The following is a 26,734-nucleotide window of genomic DNA, read 5'->3' on the forward strand; positions in this document are numbered from 1 at the left end:
CTGGAAAATAAATTCTGAGGAGAATAGATTCTGAGAAGTGAAAGTGTTTGGATGGTTGTTATCAGAAGCACTTTTTATATATACAAATTACCAAAAAAAAGCATAAATTAATATGATAATTACATAAAAAATAGATTTTATGATATATTTTAATTTGAAGGAATAAAATTGTTAATAATATATTTTTTACCAACATAATTAATAACACATGAGATAATATAATTAATAAATAATTAGTGTGTATATATATTTATAAGATATAAGATTAAATGTTTATAAAAAAAATAATTGAGGGGTGTTAAAGTCATATTATTATTGAGATCTACTCTGACAGATACAATCATATTCTCCAATTTGAACTAGAAGCAGAATGGATTCACTTCTCCTGAAATCATGATTTTGGGCTCCAAAACAATGGTTTCGAATTATTGTTCCAAAACTGATACTGTTGGGGTGACATCCCATCCAAACTATGGTTTTGTCTCTCAAATCATGATTTTTGAGGGCATCCAAACAGGCCCTAAGAAGGTTATTAAGATTTACTAGTGAATGGTATATGGAAGATTTGGTTGTAGATAAAGTGTACCAATATCATGCAGTCCTCATAACACTCCTTTCTTAGTGGTATAAAGCTTGTTATTATTGTGTCTTCTGTTTTAGAATAAATTACTCTTACTCTCTTTTAAAAATCACTTAAATTGTTAATAATATTGTAAAAGGAAATTTCCTAACATACATTACCATGAGAATGTACTCTTTTTTTTTTTTTGTTGATATTATCATATGATATTCAATGCTTTTTCTTGATTATAATAACAGGTATCCAAGTAACGGACTAATCCAATTCAGGTTTCATGGCTTTTGCTCCTTATGAAAGTATCTCTTTTGGGTCTCAAATTACAAGACTTCACACCGCTAAACCAATTCTTTGTTAAATGTACTGTATTTAATGATCAAAATAGCGACGTACCCTTCATAATAATGCTTTCCATTAAAATGTTGATATTAATAAATTTTCAAAATTTTATTTCAATGTCATACGTTAAGTATTAAAAATGACATTTATTTCTCTAATTAAAATATCTGTCTCTTGAGTTTCTTGGACAAATTATTAGAAGATATTTTAATTAAAATCAGGTTAAAGTGTTGGAATATTGGATTTCTTCTCACTTCCAGCAAAATTAATTCAAGACATTTTGTAGTTTACTCACACACCAAAAAAAATAAAAAGATTCTTGCCCAAGAAAAATACCTCAGCCCAAAGATCCCAACAACTGATGGTTCTTTTTAACCACTTTAATCCCTGATTCAAGGAAAGAAACAATGATATTATCTGCAAGTTTCAGGCAACGAATCAAATATACGCTGAATAAGCCTAATCTCCAAACACGAATCTCCAAAACCAAATATCTTCATCATCATCAAATATATAACCAATGTAAGGTAACCAAGCTCTTGGCACAAAATAAAATTTAAAAAAAGAAAAGAAAGGCAAAGCTTGCTGTTATGTTCTTTTTTTACACAGTAGGTGGCTTTAAAGCACACAAGCAAATGATGAATGTTATACTTGTAGATTCATGTATCATCCACTTGTGAATGGAACACAAAGCTGGGGAACGTTGTGGTGATATCCCTGCTCAAACGCATGAAAAGGCAAGTTATAGAACCAGGAAAAACAAGTTCAGTGAAGGAGGAACACAGCATTATCATGCACGGAAAAGCAAGTTATGCCAATGATCAATCAAACCTCATTCTGCTGAAACTAGAAAAACAAAAGTAATTCACTTATTGTTTAATAATCTGACTTGGGTACGAGGCAACCTCGCATAAAATTCATGTGCAGATGAATATTCAAGGAGATACCCCTATCATTTTATGCCATTTAAAGTTCGATGTTTTTGTTTAAGGACACTAATTCTAAAATCTGAACAACCAACCAAACCTGTCCTTCAATGACAACTTGAAGAATATAAAGTACTTTGGTAATACCAACGTTTTTCCCCGGTAGTAGATTATTTTATGGTTATAACAAATTCTACTTTAATCAAGTTTGAAGAGGCCTAAAAATGCTAAACTACTTCTTAAATTTAAAATTTCCCAAGAAAGCAGAGACCTTCTTGGATATCTCACTCACACCCATTTCTTCCATGCCAGCAATGATCAGTGAGCATTTTTGGCTAGTCCACTCCAGTTTGGAGAAGACAGAATCCTTAAAAAGTTGGCTAAATAGAAACTCAAATGATTTCAAACATACGTGCAAAATAAAATTTATATTTTCGACATTACTTGAGATATTGAAGGGTCATATTCTTTAGAAGTGATGGATGTCTCAAAACAAGGTTTCTCCACTCCTCCTTGTCAATCTTGCCATCATGCTTTGTATCTGCTTCCTCAAAAGTCTGAAGAAATCAAGAAAAAGGATGAAACAAAAAAGTACTTACTTTTTCACTACTAATAAAAAGGAACACGACTTTATGAAGACTCTCATGCAAAATACAATAAGGGAGCTTGCAAGAAAATAATGGGGAAGCACCTTATCAATTATGCTTTCTATTACATCATCCGATAGATTCATACCAGATTCAGCAAGTGTAGCCACTACCATTTGCTTCACCTTCACAAAATATGCAAATAACAATCAGCCTTACCCCAGATGAAAAGAATGGATTTTTTGAAAAGCATATCGAAGAAAACATTTTACCTCTTGCCTTTCTATAAACCCCTGCTGCTTGAGATCATACAGTTGAAAGGAAACTAGAACATGAATTATGTGAGTTTAGTTTTCATTTTGTGGGTAAGGTCCTACTAAGAAAATATAAGAATCGAACTTAAAATATAAGAATCGAATTTAAATTGTATATCCAAACTGATGCAAGCAACTTCAGCCTTAAAGGATCTCAAAAGAAGCAACGGTTTCTGATAACATACATTCAATCTTATCATCAATAGGGGCATTTGGATGGAAAACGGAGAGAGCACGAGCAAATTCTTCAAAACCTAGTATCCCGTTGTGCTTTGTGTCAAACAAATCAAACACCTAGTAGAATATATCACAGGAAGCATATATGAGATGCTAACAATATGAACACAGACACACATATGTAGAAGGAAAAACATCATTATGAGGTAGTATAAACCAGCAGAGGAAGTGTGCTTTGCAAGCATTAAAGTAGTGATGAACTTTTTCAAAAACAATTGAAATCTTAAAGGAGCATTTAAGACAGCATCCAAATAAGGGCCTATCACAACTTTAAAAAGTTACTAGTTAAGCTTCAAGATACACAATATAGATTTTCCACTTGCAAAATTAGCTAAAATAAACAACACAGTTGCACCTCATATAATCAAGATTGCAAATTAGCAACAGCATAAAACACAAACATAGTGATTTTTTTTTACCACTTTAATTCATTACTATGCAAGCATGGGATAACAAAGCAGCCATATGATATGCTGTATGCTTTTATTAGCTTAGTAGGTAAATAAAAAACTACCAAGTTAGTTGCCTTGTACATATAAGCAATGCTACATATGCATGTACAGCTTGTCTCCCCCTTGGCATATAATTCACAACAATTAAGAATTTAACCACAAATAGAAGAGGTCATGAAATAACAAACTGCACCAATCTCAATCCAAAACCACATTAGAAAGAGTTTGAACATCCAAACTCAAGCATGATAACAGCATGACATTCTTCAGCATTTTTGGTCCAGGAAGGACCGTAAACAAGCGACATGATGGAGGCAGAGATTAGGTCTGACTATGTTTGTGACAACAATTTTGATGAATAACGAACCAAAATTACGTCATGGATGAGAAATAGATTACATAATTGGAAATTGGCATAAGTGAGAATTAACAACAGCCAACAGTGGCAACCAAGTAATGAAGAAGGGAAGACAACAAAAAATTTCATTCATTTTACTAACAGATCCAAAAGATGTTCCTTGGATCCAACTTGTGTGCCATACTAACACAATTACATGACACGATGAAAGCATCAAGAGTTTAATGGATCTAAGTACAGGTATTTGAAGATCCAGAACGGGTAAAAAAGATTTACCCGATCAGCAAATAAACTCTCTTTTTTGTTTGTCTTGAATAATGCTAATTGAAACTCTTCCTGCAATTGGTATGTACAACATATCAATATTATGAGGCGGGAAAAATGAAGAACTTCAAATAAAACTCTGAAAGCTAGACCGTTTTTTGTGGGAAAAGAAAACCATCAAATAGAAGAATGATGTAATTTATGAGTTATTCAGTTGAAGGAAGAAAAAATGATTAGATCAATTATCAAATGTTCAAAAACAAACCAACCTTGTTAATCAGCCCATCATCAATCACGGCACTGCTAATCTTCTTGAAAAGCTCATAGAGTGCTTCTATTTCACTTACACTAACTGCAAACAAGTGCAAATGAAATAATTATCTTCAGCACAAACACTTGGTGATTACTTCCAAAGAGTGGTACGGCATAAAGTTAACACAAACAGGATAATTTGTCTTCCATATGGTTCTCTTTCTCTTTTTCCAGTTTTCATGCATTCATCACTAAATAACATGCTCTGAAAAGGCAATAGAACCCCAGAATCATAAATCATTATGCTTCATCATGAAACACAGTGCTCACAAATCATTTAAAACTTGATTTCATCAGAACAGCAGTGAGGATTAAGATATCGCAAGCATAAAATTAAGTTGATTACATACACACGGTTTCCCTTGCAAGTTGTTCAGGATCTTCAAGGCCTCTCGGCTGCTTATATAAATCAAGGTCACAACAACGCAATGCAGAAGCAACTAGACGCTTAAGTCCCTCTACGCAGTACAACATGGTATCTCTAGCAAATCAAAACACTCCATAACTGTTCCAAAAGGAATTAAGTTAGATATTCCATTTAGTTCACTTTTCATAAAAGTTGTCATGAGTGAAAGCCAGAAAACCTTTTAACCATTTCCAATATCAGCTGATCAATCCAAATTGTTGAGATTTGTAAACTCTTCTAGGCTGCACTGGAACAATATTAGGGTTGTGAATCAAGATAGAAAACCAATCAATCACATCCAAATATTTTGAAAAGCAAAAAGGGTACTCAAAAGCAATTATACAATAAGAGTTCCATGTGTTAACTAGGAGCAGATGAAAGCACTTGAACTCAATAGTTGTTACTTGTGTATTGCTTTCTTCCTTGTTCTCAGAAGCATAGCAAGGCATGTATGTAGCTTTTCTTTTTAAAAAAAAAAAAAAAAAGAAAAGAAAAGAAAAAATAAAATAATTCTTCGCTGTTTTTATTGTATGCACAACACGTATAAAATTATGGATGTTAAATTTGCGCAATAAAATTCGAGAATTAAAGACATAACATAGGATGTAACCCCCCCCCCCAAAAAAAAAAAGGACATAACAAAGGAGAACTGACTAAAACTAGTCCCAAAGATAAATGGAGTAAGATAAAACCTCGAAAACTATTCAATAACAATTTTCAAACCCGAAATTGAAAAATCATTCTGCACAGATTATTGTGACTGAAGTCCATCTATGATCAACTATAGAAGATTCGCAGCTGTGCTAATTAGCACAGTCAGAAGTCAGAAGAAAAATCATTTTCAAAACCTATGATATCTTTAGACCACCTTTCTACTGCCAGAGTCTAAAACTTTTTAACATGCTTTGTGCTCTCAAATGCAACCAAAATGATAACAGAGACAGGACACAACATCCTAAAACCTTATGTTTTGATAAATGCATTTGTTCACTACACATAAAACCGATGGAACTTCCACGTTTATAGCTTCTATATAAGGAGCAACTCTTCAGGTAAATTTCATAAAAAAAACAAAGCACTACCAACACCCCAAAATACCATGCCCCTGATCTAAGAATTCAACTGGAAATATGTTAGAAACAGATCCATGATCCCACATCCAACTTCCAATAAGAATCAGGAAGGAAAAGCATTGGATCAATTAATTCATTTCTGATACAAAGAGAAGATTCTAAGTAGCAACTTTGCTTGCGATTGAATTCTGAATTATAGGCAATCACAGACCAGCATAATCGAGAATTATCGAATATCGATCTATTGGACCCCCACAATAGAAAAAAGAAAAATTCTATGAAGAAGGAAAATGATGAGAAGATTCAAGAATCCCATGCTGACACATACTCTGCAATCAAACGAGGAATGTAAGGAGGAAAAATCTTACCTTTGCTTCGATAACACAATTTCAGCCGTTTGAAGCTGTTACTTCGCTCTTCCCTGAAACTCACGGTGGTCGAAGCGATTCTCCTAGAGGGAAGGTGACGTATCTGATATGGGCGAAGACAGATAAGTGTGCAACTTGAACTGCAAAAGCCATTGACAGAGATTGATAATAATAAAAAAGAATAAAAATGGAGAAGCACAAAGTAAGGATAATTATTAAGATCATTGTTTTTTCAGTGGGAAATAAATATAAAATTATAAATGAATTTTATATTCACCATTCACCCAATATTTCCACCTACAAGGAAAGGAAAAGGACAGAATTATTGTGTGAAGCAACCACTTGGTGCCAGGCAATCAGGCATGTCCCAGCTCATAATTTCAGTACTTCCATGAGTTATTATTAACTAAGTTGGTATGTAGGAGAAGAATACCCCCATCCAATCCAATTCAAGGCAATAATTAATTTATAAAGATTAAGAAAAATAATCACCATAAAAGGAACATTAATTAAATTATTTATTTCTCAAAAGTATAGAAGTTAGCTTAAATTGTCCATGTCAATTAAATTAAATTCATGAATGATTTTATAAGTATACATATAAATTTTAACAAACGACAATTAAAAAAAAAAAAGGTGTCGATATTCCCTAATTAAATTTATAATTGCACATATGTATTTTTATAACCAAAAACTATAAAATAACAAGTGTTCCCATAAAAATTTACAAATCCTAATTTATATTATATAAATTGATACAAAAATTTACAAATATAATGTATAAGTGCTTGTGCACATTTGAATAATTAACAATAACAAAATAACAAATATAATTGAAGAACGTGACCTAATAAATATAAACAACTTGGCTTAACTTTTGTCTGCATAAAAAATAGTACCTTTTAATCATTTGAATTGGAAATTACTTCATTGATTCAAAAAGAAAACTATTAATATTTGAGTGTTTAGAAAAAAATTATAAATTTTAAAAATAAAATATATTGAGATCTTACATTTAGAATTAAAACAGACTTTTTTATTTTATCACCAATTATTCCTAAAAAAACTTGTCATTTGTATTGTGTTTTTTTTTCCAACTATCATCTGTATTGTTATATTTAATACTTCTAATTATAATGAGTGATTAAAGGCCTAAAATTTCATAAATCAAGGTCAAACTCTGAGATTTTGAAATTTTGGCTTTTATAATTATTCGTAGTTGAATAGTATCTACCACAAAAAATGTCAACAATCCATATCAAATTTGATTTCTAAGAGATTCGTTACAAATGTACCGTAATACTCCTTCAGTTCTTAATGTAAAACCTAATTGTGGAGTTAATGTTAGTATGTGTGTATATAAGACCTATTTTATATATTTATCTACTTTTTTAAATTAACCTTATTGAAGGAGAAAGGAAATTAAGAAAGATATTTGGAATATTTTAGAAAAAATATATATTATATTAACTAATTTAACTAATATCATTAATTTACTTAAATTAGTTAATTAGATCATATGTTAAAAATTAGAAAAGTATATTTTCTCTCTCAAGTTTGGCAGAAGATTTATGTAAGACTGAGCAATGGACGGGCTGGGCTAGCCCAAAGGTTAGCCCATAACCCATCCATTTATGGATAAATGAGCATGAGCTAGCCCATAACCCGGTAGTAGCCCATTTTAGCTTATATTCAATGGGCTACGGGGCAGCCCATTTGGGCTGACCGGGTTATGGGGTAACTCATTTATTTTTCTATTTTTTTTTTGATAATTTTTTCAGCATAGCTACCTTGTATATATAATCTTATAAAGTTGTCAATAAATTTTGCATACCAAATGGCAAATCAAATATAAAATAATATCACATAATATTCAATCACACAACCTCACTTAGAGTCACAACTCACAAACAATCAAAGCCTGATAAAATCATAAAAGTAGTCACCAATAATAAAAAGTCTCATAAACTTTGAAAGTTTCAACTTCCACCTAAAGGATAAAATAAAAGTTCAGACAAGCATGAAGGTTTGATAAAAGATGAATGAGAAACAATATTATCAATTGATCATCCAGCTAGATCTTGAGTATCATCATGTTTTGCTTCAGAATCACTTGAAATTGTTGAATTTGCGGCTGCTCACTCTTGCTATGTAAGAACAAAACAAACAAAAATAAATTAATGTCATTAATATTAGTATAAAAAACATAATGCAATGCTGCAAACTCAATGATACAAAAATTAGTCGATTACCAACAACAATCCTTATACTCTCATCAAAATCATCAACATCCCAATCATTTGTCTTAGACTGATTTGTACATAGTCAATTCTGAGCACATATGAGTGTCTCAGCCATTTTTGAAGATAAAAAACTTCTAAAAGTATCAAGCACTCAACCTCCAGTACTAAAAGCAGATTCTGAGCACATATGAATCATTCACGGCCAAGCTTGCCAAACTCTCCCAATTCTCTCCATCCATCAGGTGCAACGCCGTTCCTAGCCTCATTGGCATTCATGTTTCCACATGGAACGTTCACGCCGGGGATTGCACTGTCTTCACTGGGAAGTGTATTTTGAAAAGCAATTGGCTCAGACAGGCACCGTCACACCCTCCTCCAAGCTGTGAAAACTTCGCCTTCAACTGCTGTCATTGGTATTTACTCCCTTCAATCTTATTTATAGAACAGAAAGAAAAGATATTTTTTGATCCTATTTATATAGTATTCAAAAATTTTTTTTGTATGGCCCTATACAAATTTACCCTTCATTTATTATTGTATTAATTTTGTTTCCATAAAGTATAATGTAAATAGGGATAAAATTGGAAAGTTGTTGAATTTTAAATGAGGGTTAATAAAATTTAAATTTTTTCTTGATCTGTGTTAAAAAAAATTAAAAGTAATTTATAACTAAGACCATATGAGTATCATTTTCATCTCCTTTTGTATGTAACTTACCTAAACTTTCTCATGCTAAGTTACTTGCTCCTCACTTGCAGCAACGTCCCTTGGAATATATGTCCTGTTTATTTCAAGATGTACCGGACTTGTTGAACTTCTTTATTTCCTTTTATTTTATTAATTAATGCAAAATTACCTTTTCATCAAAAAAAGGTTAACATAATATTAGTCTCTCAAATTTGCTCTTATTTTAATTTTGATTCTTCAAGTTTCAAACCATAAGTTTTGGTCCCTCAATGAACAAAATAGTCAAGTTTTTATTGAATTATAGGAACCGATATTTTAAATGAAAAGAAACTTGAGGGATTAAAATCTATGGTTTGAAACTTGAGGAGTTAAAAATTATGTTAACTCGGGAAAAAAAAACTACATAACATAAACCGTAAATAATATCATTCATTTCAAAGTCTATACAATATACGTAGAAATTTATCAAATTGATGCATTCATCATGAAAAGCATGAAGTATGGAGCCATAGTAATATTAATGCAAAACATAAAATAATAACAAGTAACCTTATACACAATTTCTGAACAGCATAGCTGGTTTCTCAAAAGTCATTTAACATTGGATGCCTAATTCACCTCCATTATTGAAAAGTTACCTTTTCCACTGAATTTAAAAATAAAACTAATCATTGGCCTTGTTTGTTGTTGTTGTTGTTGGAATGATTTGAATGAAGATAAGTAATTATTTCGTTCCCAATTTGAGTCTGTTGTATAGTAAGAAGGGATTACAAAATATAAAATAACTAACAAGCATTGGTCTTAATTAGTCAAAGGAACTTTAACAGTTTAAATACAAGATCTCATTCGCGAAAAAAATTACAAGATCTCAAGTCCGAGTCTATACGAAGGCATAAGATACCTTTGAGAAAGTTACCGTTAATTGGACTTAATGATACTTGAATTTGACTTAATTAGAATCATATAAAAAATAAAAGATGATCAAGGAATAGATTATTCCTTGGTAACGGTGGTGGATTTATTATTAGATGCGCCCTTTTTCCCTCAAATAGCAAGCATGATATAAACACAAGTGGGTTGGCTCCTCAGATAATCATGTTGGATCTTCCAAATTTGGACTTATGTTTGTTTTCATGCTATCAAGTGAAAGCAAAATATATACTATAGTTTTTAATATAAGAGTTAGATAATTAATTTATGAATATTAAGAAAATTATTTAAGTTTCTTATAATAAATAAGTACATCTTTCATAAAATATTATTGTTCTCAAGTGTATTAGAATGGAAACCATTTAACATATATGTGCAATCACTATAAAGTCTAGCTTAAAAAAATGAATAAATATATAAACAAAATAAAATGGAGTCTTATTAGCTCTTACTTATACCAGAGATAGCATACAATAGGAATCAAACAATTAGCCAACCAAATTTTTGAATCTTGACGCCATTCTGGAATATTTATATATATATAGATAATAAAAATAACATACTACCTCCGGTCCTAATTATAAGAGCCAGTTGACTAATTTGGGAAGATTAAGGAAGTAAGTTGAGTTAGTTATTTGTCCTAAATAGGTGTTGTCTTTCCTAAAATATCCTTATTAATCAAGTGTATTGACTAGGACTATCATTGTTAGAAGAGCTACTTTGAAAAAAATGTATAAATATAAGAGACAAAGTGAACTGGGGTCTTATATTTAGGACCAAAATAAAAATCAAACAAGGTCTTATATTAAGGATCGGAGGTAGTATAACCAAATGAGGCATTATAAGCTTTTCTTTAAGGAAACCCATTTGTATTGAGCAAACATGTCAAATCCATATTATATATCCTTTAATTTTCCTTTTGTTCCCCATCATTCATGTGGTGAGCAAAATAGTGGTGTTTAGAAAATCCAGTTACAACTTCTTTTTATTTGGAAACCAGCTAATCCGTTGTGCCTATTGGAGATATTTTGAGGATGCATCACTTAAATATACAAGTTGACTGTGTTTTTTTTTATCGTCATGCGACTAAAACTGTCAGTCATCTTTTTTGCTCTTCCCTTATATCAAGACCATCGAGTTTGGTACATTATATTATCTCTTCGTTCAGACAAGTTTACTGCTCAAAGTTTTTTGCATGGCTTTCTAGAACACTGCATTAATTATTTTCTAATGGCAACATCATCATTTTAGTAAACCTTATTTGGGCTAAGAGAAATGGAGCACTTCGCAAAAGATCTGTTAGCAAAACCAGAACATGTACGTAGTTCAAGAATTCTTCATGGAAATTGGTTGCTGGCATAGCCTTTCTTGCAATTCTAATGCTTTAAACCCAGTTCATACTTCTGAGCTATCCCAGTTGCGATATTTGCAACGGGCTTAGGTCAGGACAGGGCTGAACAATCTACATGAACAAGGTTAAAATTCGAGGGCATACTTCTTGCATTGTCACAGTTTTCCGTGATCACGAGGAAATCCAAACCTTCAGATGGGGTTAAACAAAACCTCTTCTAATTGATTATTCCGTGATCCCAATCTTTTTTGCGTCTCCTGTCTATGATTGATATTGTTTTGGACTGCTCAAGTTGTCTCAACATTCTCTGCATTCTTGAACCACATTAAATTGTCACATGTAAGAAGAATTTGCTTAATAGTCTTCTTATCCGTTCGAGTTGCGGCGGCGCCTTAGAAAAAAAAAAAGTTAATTTGCTACTTAAATCTTTTTTCTATCCACTCTCTATAAAACTAATGTTGTATTAATTGCCCAAACCCCTATATTAACAGTACCAACATCTGTTGTGTGATTTTCTTTTTATATGTTATTGATCTTTTTATCCGGAAAAAAAAAGAACAAAATAGTAGTGCCATGATTATGAGAAAATATGGAACAGATAGTGTGCGGATATTTAAATTATATATATGAATATATAATCATTTAAATTCAAATTCAATGATTATCATAATAACACAAATAAATCTAATATGTTCACTTAGATATCTGATAGACTTATTAAATAAAAAATTAATTGATTTAAGTTGCTCATCATCCTACCCCTTAGAAACACAGAAATTCCTTTAAGCTTTGAGAATTAGAGTTAAGATCTTACCCCATTTAGTTAGAAGAAAAGGAAAAAATGAAATTTTTTTAGCGAGTTTGATTTACAAAAACTGATAAGTGGGGTAATAAAATTTTAATAAAAAATAATGTAATAAAAGGTAAGAAAAATTAATTAAAAAATTTCAAACCTACTTATAATTTTTTTCCCCAAAAAAAGGGACTCGTTAAGGTCTTCTCTGCCTTCCATTTTGGAGCTTTAGTGGTTGCATGTTCCACTTTACATATATTTTATACGTAATATTTGCCAGAATATAATTTGTTTTTTACTCTGTCAATGGGCCTACCCTTTTTTTATAATAGAAAATTTTATTAAAAACCATATAAAACATTATATCAAAAAGGTATCAATAGCCAACATACTGTGATAAGTACCAGCGAAGCCCAGCAGCAAACAGCATTAAAAACAAAAGTACCAAAAGAAACAATAAGGTGCAGGAATATGATAACAAACCCACACTTATGGCTAGCTGATGCGGAGTAGCCCAAAGCAAGTTCCTTGTCAAGCTTCAACTCACATAACTCCATGCATGTCCACACATAAGACTCCCAATCAAGTAGTTTTTCAATCATGATTTACGGAATATGAAGTAAATATGTGAGAAGGATTTTGTCTCGAGTTATATAAAACGTACTTATAAGTATTTTTAATCGTTATTCTAAACGGGCCCTCCAACAAGTTGAGAAGAGTCTCAATAAGCACGTTTGCTGAGCTATTCCAAGATGTGTTCAAATTAGTGACAATAGAAGTAATTTTTTTTTTCAATCTAACTTGTACAAAAGTTAGACTGGATAAAAATTAAATAATGTAATAAGATTTATGTTTGATTGACTTTTGTCAAAACGTCAGATTAAACTCGAGAAACTAAAACTTGTTTGAACAATTAATTGAAAAATAAGTTTAAAAATAAAATGACTGAAAAAATATTAATTTTATTAAATAACAAAATTACAAAAAAAATTAACTAAATGATAAAACTAATTAAAATCAAATACAGTAAGCATGTTATTTTTTAGGTTCATTAAATAAAATGACAACTTTTACTTCTCTACAGGTTATCTTTTTCCAAATATTTCCCAAAACAATATGTATAACCAAAAAAATAAAAAAGAGACAGCATTGACAAGGGGGTGAAAATGCCAAATGGTGCTCTATCATGATACTCTGTACAAAACGCAACAAAAATAACTTTACTTCATCGTACGATAGGAAACAAAATAACTTTTAAACTATTGCTGTGCTTAACATAATAAAAGTGTCTAAAGTAGCTCTTTGAATGAAATAAGTCAGTTTGAAGCATTGTAACGTGATGTCAAACATACCCTAAAATGAATAACTCACAGCATCTGCATCATATAAGATGTTGTTTTTCGAGTCCGACTTAGTTATGATTTGTCTCGTTAGTAAAAGCTTCGATGACTTTTTTAGTTTCTCCTGCCAATTGATGGGTGATGGTTTCTATTCTTTGGAAAATTTGAAAAGGGAGATGTGCTTTCATATGTGAAAATGTCACGCCTATTGCTTAATGTTGTTCGATGAGTCTATTTTAACCAACTCGAAGAGGTAGAGACGTCATACTTTCTTAAAGAGTATATCTTCGTGAGCAATACAAAGCCATATTGAGAATCTAGATGACAACTTCTTGTGTTTCATATAATTTTCATTTAAATGTCATATATTATTCTAGAATTTATTGCTTTATGCACTCCGTGTATTATAAATTATTTAAAAATTAAAAGCTAATTTAGAAAAAATACAAATAAAAATATGCCAAAATATTATTATAATATCCTGATCATTACCATTCTATTTCATATTTTTCATTAAAAATTTAAAAGGAATATTTTATTCTAGAATTTATTACCTTAATATACCGGAAGTAGTGTTAATTAAAGTTTAAACCGTTACCACGGTTTTGGTGAAGAAAAATAACCCAAAAAAAGAAAAGGAAAAAAAAAACAGCAGACAAACGGAGGAATACTAATGAGAGTCTATGTTACTAACGAGCAGTTGGTCGAGCTGGTAAGTGGGTTTGCCCCTCGTAAGGATGAGAATGTGTGTTCGAATCTCGGGAAGTGCTCTCGTTAGGAGAGGGAACAACCACCGCTGGAAAACCGTGGCACTCCTACCCCTCAAGTCTGGATTAGTCAGTTGCCAATAGGCACCGGATTACCGGGCGGTGTATAACCAAAAAAATAAATAATGAGAGTCTCTGTTTAAATATTTTAGTTGGTTATACAAATTTTCAATATAAAATGACGACTTATATATAAAATGATATTTGATGATGGTTATGAGTAGAACTTGCAAGTTTCTAACCTCTTTTTTCCCCCCTTTTAAATGGACGTGCAAATGCAGCGTGAAAAGAATTTTGTTGGAAGAGCGAGAAGCAAAGCTCACTAGCTTCTCCGTCTTGAAAGAGACTACTTCTTGATTGTGGTCCGGAAGATATCCTTGATTTATAAAACTTACGGGTGTTGAACGTTTGTTTTTTATATGCAGGAAAAAAAAAATCAGAGAGAGACTGTTGTTGCCAAAATAGTCAATACGATAATATTTATGATGCCTATAAATCATGCATAAAATTATAGAGGGTTGATACTTAAATTTTAAAAAATCAATCCAATAATAATTAAATTTGAAATTTCAATTGTTCTTTAATAGTACCTTCGGTCCTAAATATAAGAGCTAGTTGACTAATTTGAATAGATAAAAAAATAAGTTAAGTTAGTTATTTGTAATAAATATGTATTGTATTTCCTAAAATATCTTTGCTAATCAAGTTTATTGACTAGAACTACTATTATTAAAAAGAATATCTTGGAAAAAAATAAATAAATATGAGAGACAAAATTAAGGTATTATATTTATGATCAAAATAAAAATCAAATGAAGTATTATATTAAGAACCAAAAGTACTATATTTCTTTAACTTTTAACTAGATCATTTTAGTCAACCCAAACACATAACTAAAAATGTTTAGAGGTTTAGCTTGATTTGATTCAGTTTTAGATAAAATTTGAACCAAACCATATGAATCGGTTTGCACAAAAGATAGCACGTGATCGATTTTTTCGTAAGTTCGGTTTTGACTTGCTTTTTGGATTGATATATCTGGCTCAAGTGTAGATCTAAGTTCTATTGAATTCTTGTATGTGTGTGTATACATACATATATATATATATATGTATATGCTGAGCATACTCCCCCCCTCTCCCTTTCTTCCTCCTCTCCCTCTCTCTCTCTTTTTTGGTTGGTCCAATTGAGCACTTAATTTTGAAGTGACCAAAATTTACTATTAATAAAAGGAAAAATTTTTTGAAGTTGGTATACTGAGAGATTTCATTGCAGTTTGTGCTGAATAAAGGGTATCTAAGTATTCTTAATTTTTTTGAAAAAAAAAAGGAAGTACGTATACTAAATACTAATACTAGGAAAAGATGCGGTTCAAGTTTTAGTTTTAGATTTTAGAAGCTCAGAACCAAAACTTGAATAGAGCCAATTGATTTGGGAATGTCTACAACCAACTCAAACCTTATTAGTGATCAAATTCCATTGGTTTTTGTTGATCTAATAGTTTGGTTCGATTTTAGGGTGATAAGTTTAGTTCGGTTTTAAATGCCATTACCCACAACAGACAAGCATAAACTCACAAATAAAAAAAAAATCTGAAACCTCTAAGTTTACATAATTTTTTAAAAATATTTATAGGTATCATTAGATTATATACTCCTCCAATCCTTAGTATAAGACCTATTTAACTAATTTGATTAGATTAAGGAAGTTAAGTAAGTTAGTTAATTATAAGAAATGTGATACGTTTTTCCTAAAACACCATAATCATCTTTCTTAATACTCTCTCTCCCTCTTCTACTTGATAATGGTTGATGAAGTATCCATAGGGGTAATTTAGAGAAAATTGATAAATATGAGAAATGTGTCTTATATTTAGGACGAAAACCAACTCAATAATTGGATCCTATATTGAGAACCGGAGGAGTATTAGTTTATAAGTTAGGTAAATTAATTTCAAGAAAAACGATAAACAGAAGTACTTTAAAGTAAACTTTTTAATTTTTTTAATCTCTCTTAATTAGTTATATGGATCTTATACTAAGAATCAGAGATAATAATAATTATCATTCTTCTTTTTAACCAAAAATGTTGTACTATATGCTTTTTAGTTTTACCGTCCTCATTATAAAATTATAACTTTGTCCTTCTGTTAGTTCACAACTCCTTTAGTGTTCATTTTCTATAATTTAATTTTGCATGAAATATGATATATAAGGATAGAGTTACTGGCGATAAAATTTTTGTAGTTATTTTGTAATAACCCCGTAATTCATGGTAAATAATCATTTTCAAAACGATAATTGCTTTAAAAGGCTAACCATGGTAGGAAGGACAAACCTAATCAAATAGAAATCTACCATAGTCAATAACAATTCAAATCTTTAACGAGGTAGTAGCTACTGTTCTAGAATAGTAAAGATAGTTAATCAAATCAGAAAGGATCAACATTTGATTTTCCATGTATATATCAAATCCATCAGCAATACTCTGAAATCTCAACTACAATTAAGACCCATTGTAAATGGGCTAGGACATTGAAGTCCACCAAAATAACTACCACTACTGCCCATTATCAATTGCAATCAAAATAACGATTACATATGACCAAAAAGGGCTCCGCCCAATAATACAAGTCTAGAATGCAGCGGAAAGGCTATGATAATGTTAACTAAAACAAAAAGGCCCTAAAGTTTGGCAATATACATCATTCAAAAACATGTATATCAAAATAGAGGCTACACAGAGTGGAAAGGAAACTCAAGCCTCGGACACCTTCCCCTTGGGACCAACACCTGAACCCTCGCCTGAAAAATGTTAAATAACCACGGGGTGAGTCAAATTGACCCAGTAACCACAACTCCAATTCAATAGGTATCCAGGGAGTGATTACAAGATAGCTAAGCGGGCAAAGTATAACTTCAAATAATATATAAGTTAAACATCTTTACAGAAAACAATATATAATAATTCAAAAAGTAACTTGCATGCATAGAACTTCATCAACCATCCTTATAACCTCCTTGTAACCTCTGACAGAACCCATGGGCTATTCACACATAACAGGATTCATCTCTTTTACAAGACTGCACCAAGCTCTCCAATAATGAGGTGTAACTCGGCCAAAAGTTACAGAGCTCATATCGGACCATGGGTTCCCTTTCCTTGGAATATGGAAAGGTGTCATGTCCCTTGGGCTGACCCTTGACCCGGCCAAAGGAAGGGTGATACCGAGGGCCCTAAGAATGTTAATGCCAACCACTGGGCGCCAAGTGGCGGCTATACCACGTGGTATAATTAATCAAACCTCCCACTACTACATTTCAGCACAACCAACACAGCCCAATCCAACCATCCAATTCCACACAATTTCATATCCATAAAGTATTCTCAGATTCAATAATCAAATTTGTTCAACATCAACAAGATATTCATAAGATGAAATAATTCATGCCCACTTAACTAATAAATTTATCAAAATTTAAATCTTGATATAGATATATAAATTACTTTTCATACAGAAGCCACCATAACACATATTGAGAATATTTATAATATCAACACATGCTTATAATCACATCAACAAGCATACAAGGTAAATTAGAAAGTGGTTACCTCAAGTTCTTGACACAAGAACTAAAAGTAGGAGGATTCAAACCCAAGAGCCCAAACCAAGCTTACTCTACAATAATAAATTGATAAACATATATTAATATAAAAAGACTAATTAATATAGCATTAAAATAGTTTATTAACTAAATCCCCATAATTGGTTTGCTTAAAAAAAATTATCTTTAGAAAAATAATAATTCATCTATTCCTCCAAGTGACAATTCCTAATACTTCCCAACTCTATTTCTCTCATTCACATCATTGATAAGAATATTTCCTTTAAATCATCTAAAAACCTCCAAGAATGCTTACTTTAACTCTTAGAAAAATAACCATATATCAACTATGCCTTCAATCATTATTAAAATCCTATTCCCTTCTTCCATTAATCATTTCCCACTCATTAGAATCAATAACTTAGAATATTTTCCTCAATTTCCTCCAAACACCCAACTTCCACTAATTAAAGTCTCTCCAAGAATCATCAATATTACTATTTCAACAACAATCCTCAAAGTTTAAGCATTGGATCCTCAATATAACCTCAAATGAACTCAACTAAGAGATAAATTTCGAAATTAATATCATCATTAATACAAATCACAATTTCCCAACCAATCCCTAACTCACATTGCCTCAAATCAACCATTAACTAAAAATCTAAGTCATAAGGCTTCTATTCTAACTCCATAAGCTCCATTAATATCATCAAAATAAATTAGAAGCCTCAAATCATTAAAAATCTATCAAACCCTAACACATCTTATTTTCTGCCAAAAACTTAAAAATAAATAGAAAAAGTAGGAAGAAAATAGCTTATCTAAATAATTTAGAGGAGACCAAAGAATCTCTCCTTGCTCACACCCTCAACCTCTCCCTCTCACTCTCTCTCGCGACGGGATGGCGGACCAGAGGAACATGAACGCGAAGCAGCAATGAGACATTACAGGATGGGAGGCGGAAGAAGGGGAAAATAATGATTCAAATATAATGGGTCACGTGACCCCTTACCCAAATCCTTAGCTTGTTTTGTTTTGTTTTTTTTTTTAATAAAAGGTGGGTCACGGCCCACGGGGATTAACTCCCCCCCCAAAACAAACAGTGGGTGGCCGTGTGCCACCCACTGCTAATATATATATATATATTTATATATTATATTCATCTATATATATTTTAAATATATATTAATTATTGTTTAACTATTATTTATTAATTAATAGTCTACCGTAATTAAGATTAGCTTCAATGATAATTAATTAATCTCATTTTAATAAACTAAAATCTAAATATATATATTTTTGGATGTTACATATTTCGCTAGGCGGATTTGCTACCGCCAATCATTAATATAAAACTTAGTTAGTCAATTTGGAGAGATAAAAAAAAAGAATATTTGAAATTTCAATTGTTCTTTAGTACCACCTCTGATCCTAAATATAAGAGTTAGTTGACTAATTTGAATAGATAAAAAAATAAGTTAAGTTAGTTATTTGTAATAAATATGTATTGTATTTCCTAAAAAGGTCTCATATTTATGATCAAAATAAAAATCAAATGAGGTATTATATTAAGAACCGGAAGTACTATATTTCTTTAACTTTTAACTAGATCATTTTAGTCAACCCAAACACATAACTAAAAATGTTTAAAGGTTTTGGTTTTTATTTGATTCAGTTTTAGATAAAACTTGAACCAAACCATACGAATCGGTTTGCACAAAAGATAGCACGTGATCGATTTTTTCATAAAGTCGGTTTTGACTTGGTTTTTGGATTGATATATCTGGCTCAAGTGTAGATCTAAGTTCTCTTGAATTCTTGTTAATATAAAATATTTATATTTATTAATTTCTTCTAAACTAATTTGCTTCAATTATAAATTGACATATAACTTAACAATACACATAAGTATTTTAGAGAATAACATATATTATAATTAAGTAATTTAAGAACCTCTTTAATCTCTCCAAATTATTCAACTAGGTCCTATATTAAGGATCAGAAATAGTATTTGAAAAGAAAAGGAGTCTATAAATGAGTTGATATGCAAATTTGTCCCGAAAGCTTATATTCAGGAACGTTAGACATTCAAAAGTTTTTTTTTGGGATGCAAAATTACCCCAAAAAATTGAAGTCATAGTAATTTTTTTCCTCTAATATTAAAAAACTAATATTAATCCTAAAAATGATAACATTAAGCATTAAAAATCTTGGTTTTAAACTTTAGGACAATTTTTTTCCAAAAAATATTGAAAAAAATGATGGAAAAATAAATGATCATTGAATTTGGAAATTCCCAATTAGTTACTTGAATAAGAGAAATTCACATTTAAACATGCATGATAAAATGGGGATTTGTATTTTAATAGAATGATCATACCGTTTTTATGATTTTTTAAAAATAATCTTAAATCTCTCTCACCGTTTGACCAACCACTAGAGTTTTGGCCTTAGCAGCCTATGTATAAGTCTAGGTAGGTTGTCGGTTACCAGAACTTCAACGATTAATCACTGAAGCTCTAGCATTATAAGAGTTGTTGACATTGTTATACGACTTGTTAACTACATTATTAAATTTCTAGAAATGTCAATTTTTGAATTTTTTTAAAAATTTGTTATTGTTGATGATACCCAATTTATTTATAATATTAAAGAACTTGTAACCATGCTACAAGACTTGAGAAATTTCTCATTTATTATGTCATAACTAATCTTTAAAAGTGTAAAAAGCTCTTAAATTACGTGATTAATGACATTATGAATGTTGTTAATGACATTAATGAAGTTGTTAGTATTATTATAAAAGTGAACTAGGATTTTTTCGATATTCGTAATGTGATTAACACCTCTTATAACAATATTTATAACTCCATTAATGTCATTATGTGTTTTTTTTAATGTTTTTAAATTAAGATTTTTTTCAACATTCTAAATGATTAATGATTATTATAATGATATTAATAACCCTAATAATGTTATTGATAACTTCATGACGCCACTAATTATGTGATCATGTAACATGGTTAATAAGTTTTTTAATATTATTAATAATTTCGGTATAACTGTTAATAATAAATTTTTCAGAAAATTTAAAAAGTGACTTTTTTATACTTCTATTAACGTAGTTAACAAGTCATATGACGACATTAATAACTCTTATGACCCTAGAGCTTTAGTGACCAATCATCGAAGTTTTGATAACTGGTAACCCACTTGAACTCAGGTATGAACCATCATTCTTAGAGCTTCATTGGTTAGCTAAAAGGTGAGCGAGACAAAAGATTGTTTTTTTTAAAAAAATTCATAAAGACAACATCTGTCAAATTATAAAATTTGTATTTAGTCATGTGAGTAAGATGGGATTTTTTTTTATTCAAACAATTATTTGAAAATTTTCAAATTCCACAATTAATTTTTAGAAAAATTTTGAAAAAAATAATGATTGAATTTTAAAATTTCAAATCAGAAATTACTAAAAAAATAAGTTATTATTTATTTTTTAAGTATAATCATTTTTTTATGAATATAATAGCTAATTTAAAATTTCACTGTCATTTTTGTGGAGATATTTTATTATTTTTCCATCATTTTGTCAATAATATTTCTGGGTGCCAGCCCCTCAATTGTAAATAAACGGGGAAGGTGCGCGTGCTTTTTGAACTCGGGCACTAGCAGACACAAACCGTAGAGGAACCGATCGGCACCTACGCGACGCGACCGACGTGGGGCCTCCTTTTGAGCTCTCGTTCCGGAGACGAAAGAGGAACGGTGGTTTCTGTAACTCGAAACTCTCCAAAACCCTAGCCTTTAGCTCCTTGGCAAGTGCCGACGGAAGGTACCTATCAGAAGATTTAACTGAAAATTCAAATCCTAAATCGAATGGGGAAGAGAAAGGAACGTCGTCTTGCTGCTTTAAGCAACGCTGGTCGCAGAGTCAAACTCGATCTCTTTGCGGAACCCTCTGGTATCCGGCAAGCTTTCATGTTTTACTCGCTAATTAGCTTGTTCTTCTTTCTTTCACTGTTTTTTTTTTTTTTGAAATTTTTATTTTCACTTTCCCATTTCGGTTTGTTAAATTTCCTGGGTTTTATAACCAATTATGGTTGAATTATTTCCATATGCATGGAAATCAAACCGGGGCTTGTGGTGCAATTTGTGGTTTTTCTAACACTTCTTGGTTTCATTCTCAAGTGATGCTTAATTTGCTTGTGTTTTGTAGAACTTACGTGGCTCTGAGTTTAAATGGGTTTGTGAGGGTGACCGTAAATTTTTTCTTTTCTTACCTAAAAGCACAAAAGGCATTTAATTTAATACATATTTATATTTAATGCATTTGATGCTTTCTCTTGGGGCCTGAACACTAAATTGAAACCAAATAGAGAAGAATTATAGCCTTGGGGAATTTGTTTTATACTGTTTGAAGCCAGATTGGACGTCACTCGTGTATAGAGTTTATATTCATGCATGCACAAGAATTGCTTTGTCAAAGTTAATGTTTGTTTTGAATGTAATTCCTTATATTGGATCCATTGAGACGTCTAGTTGTATTTGAAAGTTTATCTAATATCGGGGAAATAGTTAGATAAGACAACAAACTTAGTAATCTAAAGATAGCTGATTTAATATCGTATCGTAGTCTGATATACTACAGTATGGTTGTACGGTTTTTTCCCCCCATGTGCTGCCTTGTCTTGGACTGGCTTTGTAGTTTGTGATATTTGTTTTGCCAATGGTGATGCTTTCAACTTATCAGGATTTGATTTTAGGGAGTTATATCAGTTTGTTCTTTTTTTTTCCGGAAGATTTTCTCCTCATTTATAATTTTGAGACAGAAGACGCGAGTTTTTATTTCTATTATTTGTTAATCCGTTAATTTTTTTGGGGGTCCAAATGGGAACAAAAAACGTTGGGTGACAGTTTATGTTTGCATGCCCTTGCTTTTCAGCGCTACAAATAATCTTCAAAGAATGCGTCATGGTTGATATCCATGTTTGTGTATGTTTGGGTATTCACATGTTTTCTTTTTGAACATACCCTTCGATACTTGGAATTTGGTCTGGGTTGTGTGGTTATTGATGAAGCTGTTAGCTGACGGATGTTTTTTTGACAAGATGAATAATTCACTTTTTAATCTTTCCAGGAGATTTGGGTGGCTCCAGTGTACATGATGGTGCAGGAGATACTGATTCAAAAAATCGTGATGGGTTACCCAATTCACACCTCTTCTTCAGGTGGGTTCTGTCAGTTTTCTTCGAAAGGAGTATATAGAAAGGACATGAGTGATCAACATTATTTTGCTGGAAATATGGAACTGTATATGCAAGACATGTTATGTTATTTGCCCCAAGAATCTGTTCTCAGACTGTGTAGGACTGCTGTGGTCTTGGGAACATTCATTTCAGATGAGGTCGGCCCTGCCATAGTGAAATTATGAATGATCATTCCCCCATTTATTGGCAGCACCAAAGGATGTCTGAGGCCCAGGCTCTAGAAAAGTTTGTATTGGTTCGTATGTTTCTGGCTTTATTTGCTTTATGCTCTACTGACGTTTTTCCATTTGTAACAGGTGACTCTGATAATACAAGCTAAATGCTTGTGAATTTATTTACATGTTGAATTTTATATTTTATCTTCCTTGTCATTAGTTGCACTTGTAATTTATCATCTATGTTGCATTCTTCTTAGATATTAGCTATCACATGGCTTGTAAACTGTTGATTTCATAGTTTCTGACATTATAGTATTGTTTCTTCAGGTCAACAATCACAGAATCCCCTCTTGCTGCTTGGGCAATACAGTGATGAAGAAGTGGATGAGGGATCAAGTAAAGAGGATAATGATGCTAAGGATCAGAGCTCCATCTTGAATGAAGAGGTATTCTACTACCTGCGTTTATGTTTTAACTTTTAAGCCAAAAATTTGTTTCTCCTTATCAGAGATCAGTATGTTGCTTATACTAGTGTTTTTGATCTTAGTAATTGTCCTGTTTAACTCTCCTATGATGGAGGAGGTTGTGACAATGCTGAGCCTCTCACAAATTTTGCCATATGTATGTTTGATGGATTAGGCGTTACACACTGGTGGTATGTATCACTGATTAGTCTAATGCTAAATCTTGTACTAACAATGATGTGCTCTGTTTGTGTCAGGCTAAGGTTTCACCTGAAGAAGGACCCCAAGATTTCGACATCAATGTTTCTGAAGATCATATTGCTCAGACCGATGGTCCACAGGGATTATCACAAGATTCTACTTTTGAAGTTGAGGGCTGCAATAAAATGGAAGGTGATGATGCTGCTGGTGGTTTGGAAAAGGAAATGCTCTCCAAAGAACAAACGTCTGTTTTTGGGATTTCCAATGAACAAGTTACTGCTGACGTTAGTATGGGGTGGAAAATGGTATTGCATGAGGAGAGCAAACGCTATTATTACTGGAATGTTGTAACTGGAGAAACTTCCTGGGAGTGCCGCATGGTTTGTCTCAGGCAGCTGAGCTGGTCTGTGACCAGACAACTCTTGCTTCTGTCAATAATAACTTTCAGAGTGCAGCTGTTGGTGTAGATAATTCAAAAACATCCTCTGCTGTAGCGCATGACTCTTCAGCTGCTCTAGCACCCGATGGTTCTTAAGGACCCAGTGATTTCTAATGGAGGAGCATACACTTGCGAGCCCCAGACTAATGGATGGGATGGAGAATGTAGGAATGATGGTCTTTCAAGTGCAGCATATGGTGCCGACCATTTATTTGTTTCAAAGCTTGGCATGGAAGAACAAGCGGAGAATAATTTTCCTTCTCGTCTTGTTCAACAGAGTGAGAGCTTATTAGAGAGGCTTAAGTCGCTTGAAAAGTAAGTATATATGCGTTGTTGTCTGGCTTCCTTTTTGTATGGTGTTTTGTTTTGATTTAGTAATTTATTTAGTTTTTGGTCAGAGATTTGTTTCTTGCCTGTTTTAATGATCAAATTATGCAGGTCAAGGGGCATTCTGCAAGATCAGGATTCCTTGTCAAAATATATTTTGGAGATTGAGATCAGGCTCTCTGATTTTAGGTCTCTTGCATCCCATGGATCATCTTTGCTTCCGTTCTGGGTGCATTCTGATAAGCGGATTAAGCAACTTGAAAGTGTAATTAATAACGACTTGTTGCAGACTTTTAAGTCAGCACGGGACGAAGTTGAGGATGCATATGTCCATGTCTCTGAAGGATTGGATGGACATCAAAAAGGCATTGGACATGAATTTGAAGTGGATGATGCTGAGAACAAAAACTTTGTTACTTCTGAATTTTCTAATTCTTCTCAGGTTGATGGTTCAGTTTTAGGTGATCAAGATACATGCAATGAACCTCCTATAAATGCTGAGCACATTCCTTCTGCGTCATCTCCTGGTAGCCAGTTGGAAATTGGGGGAGGCTACAATAAAAATGTTGATACTATGGTACCTCCCGAGGAATTAACTCATACACATGGGTCTAATGTTGGAGAAGATGTTGATATGGATGTGGACATGGAAGTTGAAGATTTGAATTCCTCAGGCAATGTAACTGTGGTAGATATGCCTGTGATGAAGGGTTTTGTGCAAACAGAGCAATCAGTGCAGGGGAATCTAGCTGCTGACCACCATTCTGTATTGCCAGAGGATGAGTTTGTTGTTCCTCCTCCTCCAGATGATGAATGGATACCTCCACCACCACCTGATATTGAACAGGTGCCCCCTCCACCCCCACCTGATGATGAACAAATGCCCCCTCCACCACCTGATGAGCCATCAGTGTCTACATATACTGCTGTCCCTTCTTACCCAGAGGCAGGGCAGTCCCTTTCTTACCCACAATACAATCTAGCTTATCCGGGTGCTAGCTCCGAGTATTATGGACATGCAGCTGCTGAAATCCCAGGCAGTACCATATATGGGCATGCTGAAGGATGTCAAATTGCTATGCCACCTGCGCAGCTATACTATAGTGCTGTTCCCATTTCTTATGGTGAAAGCTCCCAAGTTATAGTTAATTCTGCAGAGCCTGTACCCTATTATGAGCATCAAGATGGTACGTTACCTGTCCCACTGGTAGCCAGTGAAGTCCTCCAGCCTCTTGCTTTAAGTGACATGCTAGTTTCACATGATTGTCTCTTGTTGAAAATTTTCCATTAAATCTTTGCAGGAACTGATCCAAGGTCCTTACCTCATATCAATAATAGTGTCCTGATGTTACTGGTGGGGCTGACATGGCATCAGGTGATGTCCCTCCACCTCGGCCAGCATCAAAGAATCTGCTACTGTTTCGGTTAATGATGGTGTTTCACTGGTGTCAGCCAACACTGTATCTGCTGCTGGCAGTACTGCCTCATCATCAGTTGCTAAGGTGCAAAACAAAGGTGAATTTCTGAATATGTTGAGCTTTGCTGGCTTGATTGACTTTTCATAGCATCCTGCTACTACCTAAGCTGTCAAAGTTTAGTGAGCCTGATTTATTGGTCATTTGACAATTTTTGGCTTCCTTTGTCTGAGCATATGCCTTTCCGTGTTGGTTGTAGGTTTAAATCATGTGAGTATTGTTGAACTAGTCTTAATGAGTCTATCCATCTCCTCGTTTCTTTCTGCATCTTTTGATTGTGACCAGAATGGTGTGCATGGATCTGGAATTTGGGATGCTATTGGTTACAAACTTAAATATTTGTCTGTCTGAGTAATATACTAAATATACTTGGTGCTCTTGGTCATTCTCAGTTGTTCGTAGTAAAAAGCGTGCAGTTGCAGTTGGCTCCTCCTTGAAGTCTAATAAGAAAGTTTCTAGTTTAGTAGA

At 32.5% G+C, this 26,734-nt stretch overlaps 3 protein-coding genes across 4 annotated transcripts; 2 read left to right on the forward strand and 1 right to left on the reverse strand.

Annotated features, from left to right (window-relative positions):
* Positions 1 to 1,390: 1,390 nt before the first annotated feature.
* On the reverse strand, positions 1,391 to 6,338 carry LOC114712524 (calcineurin B-like protein 3). Of its 2 annotated transcripts, none has more exons than XM_028897079.1 (10): positions 6,214 to 6,338; positions 4,951 to 5,014; positions 4,717 to 4,871; positions 4,324 to 4,406; positions 4,067 to 4,126; positions 2,929 to 3,037; positions 2,702 to 2,754; positions 2,534 to 2,614; positions 2,287 to 2,399; positions 1,391 to 1,633 (listed from the first exon to the last, which is right to left on the reverse strand). In XM_028897079.1, the coding sequence occupies exons 3-10, from the start codon at positions 4,838 to 4,840 to the stop codon at positions 1,576 to 1,578; spliced, it is 681 nt and encodes a 226-aa protein (XP_028752912.1). In that variant the 5' UTR covers positions 4,841 to 4,871; positions 4,951 to 5,014; positions 6,214 to 6,338; the 3' UTR covers positions 1,391 to 1,575. The 2 variants fall into 2 exon arrangements, with proteins under 2 accessions (XP_028752912.1, XP_028752911.1); XM_028897078.1 differs by having other exon boundaries at positions 4,951 to 5,019; positions 6,214 to 6,291.
* A 15,363-nt stretch (positions 6,339 to 21,701) lies between these two features.
* LOC114712521 (amyloid-beta A4 precursor protein-binding family B member 1-like) lies at positions 21,702 to 24,510 on the forward strand. Its single transcript, XM_028897073.1, has 4 exons — positions 21,702 to 21,896; positions 23,073 to 23,163; positions 23,688 to 23,806; positions 24,082 to 24,510. The coding sequence occupies exons 2-4, from the start codon at positions 23,097 to 23,099 to the stop codon at positions 24,490 to 24,492; spliced, it is 597 nt and encodes a 198-aa protein (XP_028752906.1). The 5' UTR covers positions 21,702 to 21,896; positions 23,073 to 23,096; the 3' UTR covers positions 24,493 to 24,510.
* A 39-nt stretch (positions 24,511 to 24,549) lies between these two features.
* Positions 24,550 to 26,734, forward strand: LOC114712520 (uncharacterized). The gene is made up of 4 exons (XM_028897072.1): positions 24,550 to 24,779; positions 24,903 to 25,978; positions 26,093 to 26,306; positions 26,659 to 26,734. The coding sequence occupies exons 1-3, from the start codon at positions 24,550 to 24,552 to the stop codon at positions 26,218 to 26,220; spliced, it is 1,434 nt and encodes a 477-aa protein (XP_028752905.1). The 3' UTR covers positions 26,221 to 26,306; positions 26,659 to 26,734.

This window comes from Neltuma alba, unplaced genomic scaffold (assembly GCF_004799145.2).
Source record: "Neltuma alba isolate B1F8T4 unplaced genomic scaffold, ASM479914v2 tig00011367_pilon, whole genome shotgun sequence".
Taxonomy (NCBI): Eukaryota; Viridiplantae; Streptophyta; class Magnoliopsida; order Fabales; family Fabaceae; genus Neltuma; species Neltuma alba.

What these genes read in the sequence shown, in the direction of transcription:
- LOC114712524 (XM_028897079.1), bottom strand. Translation starts at nt 4,840, where the DNA reads ATGTTGTACTGCGTAGAGGGACTTAAGCGTCTAGTTGCTTCTGCATTG. An exon ending in ACTTGCAAGGGAAACCGTGT is followed by an intron (nt 4,407 to 4,716) that starts GTATGTAATCAA and finishes ACTTGTTTGCAG; the next exon opens with TTAGTGTAAGTGAAATAGAA. An exon ending in ATGACCCTTCAATATCTCAA is followed by an intron (nt 1,634 to 2,286) that starts GTAATGTCGAAA and finishes GCGTTTGAGCAG; the next exon opens with GGATATCACCACAACGTTCC.
- LOC114712521 (XM_028897073.1), top strand. Translation starts at nt 23,097, where the DNA reads ATGATGGTGCAGGAGATACTGATTCAAAAAATCGTGATGGGTTACCCA. An exon ending in AATTCACACCTCTTCTTCAG is followed by an intron (nt 23,164 to 23,687) that starts GTGGGTTCTGTC and finishes TTGTTTCTTCAG; the next exon opens with GTCAACAATCACAGAATCCC. An exon ending in GCTCCATCTTGAATGAAGAG is followed by an intron (nt 23,807 to 24,081) that starts GTATTCTACTAC and finishes TGTTTGTGTCAG; the next exon opens with GCTAAGGTTTCACCTGAAGA.
- LOC114712520 (XM_028897072.1), top strand. Translation starts at nt 24,550, where the DNA reads ATGGTTCTTAAGGACCCAGTGATTTCTAATGGAGGAGCATACACTTGC. An exon ending in AGGCTTAAGTCGCTTGAAAA is followed by an intron (nt 24,780 to 24,902) that starts GTAAGTATATAT and finishes CAAATTATGCAG; the next exon opens with GTCAAGGGGCATTCTGCAAG. An exon ending in CTATTATGAGCATCAAGATG is followed by an intron (nt 25,979 to 26,092) that starts GTACGTTACCTG and finishes AAATCTTTGCAG; the next exon opens with GAACTGATCCAAGGTCCTTA.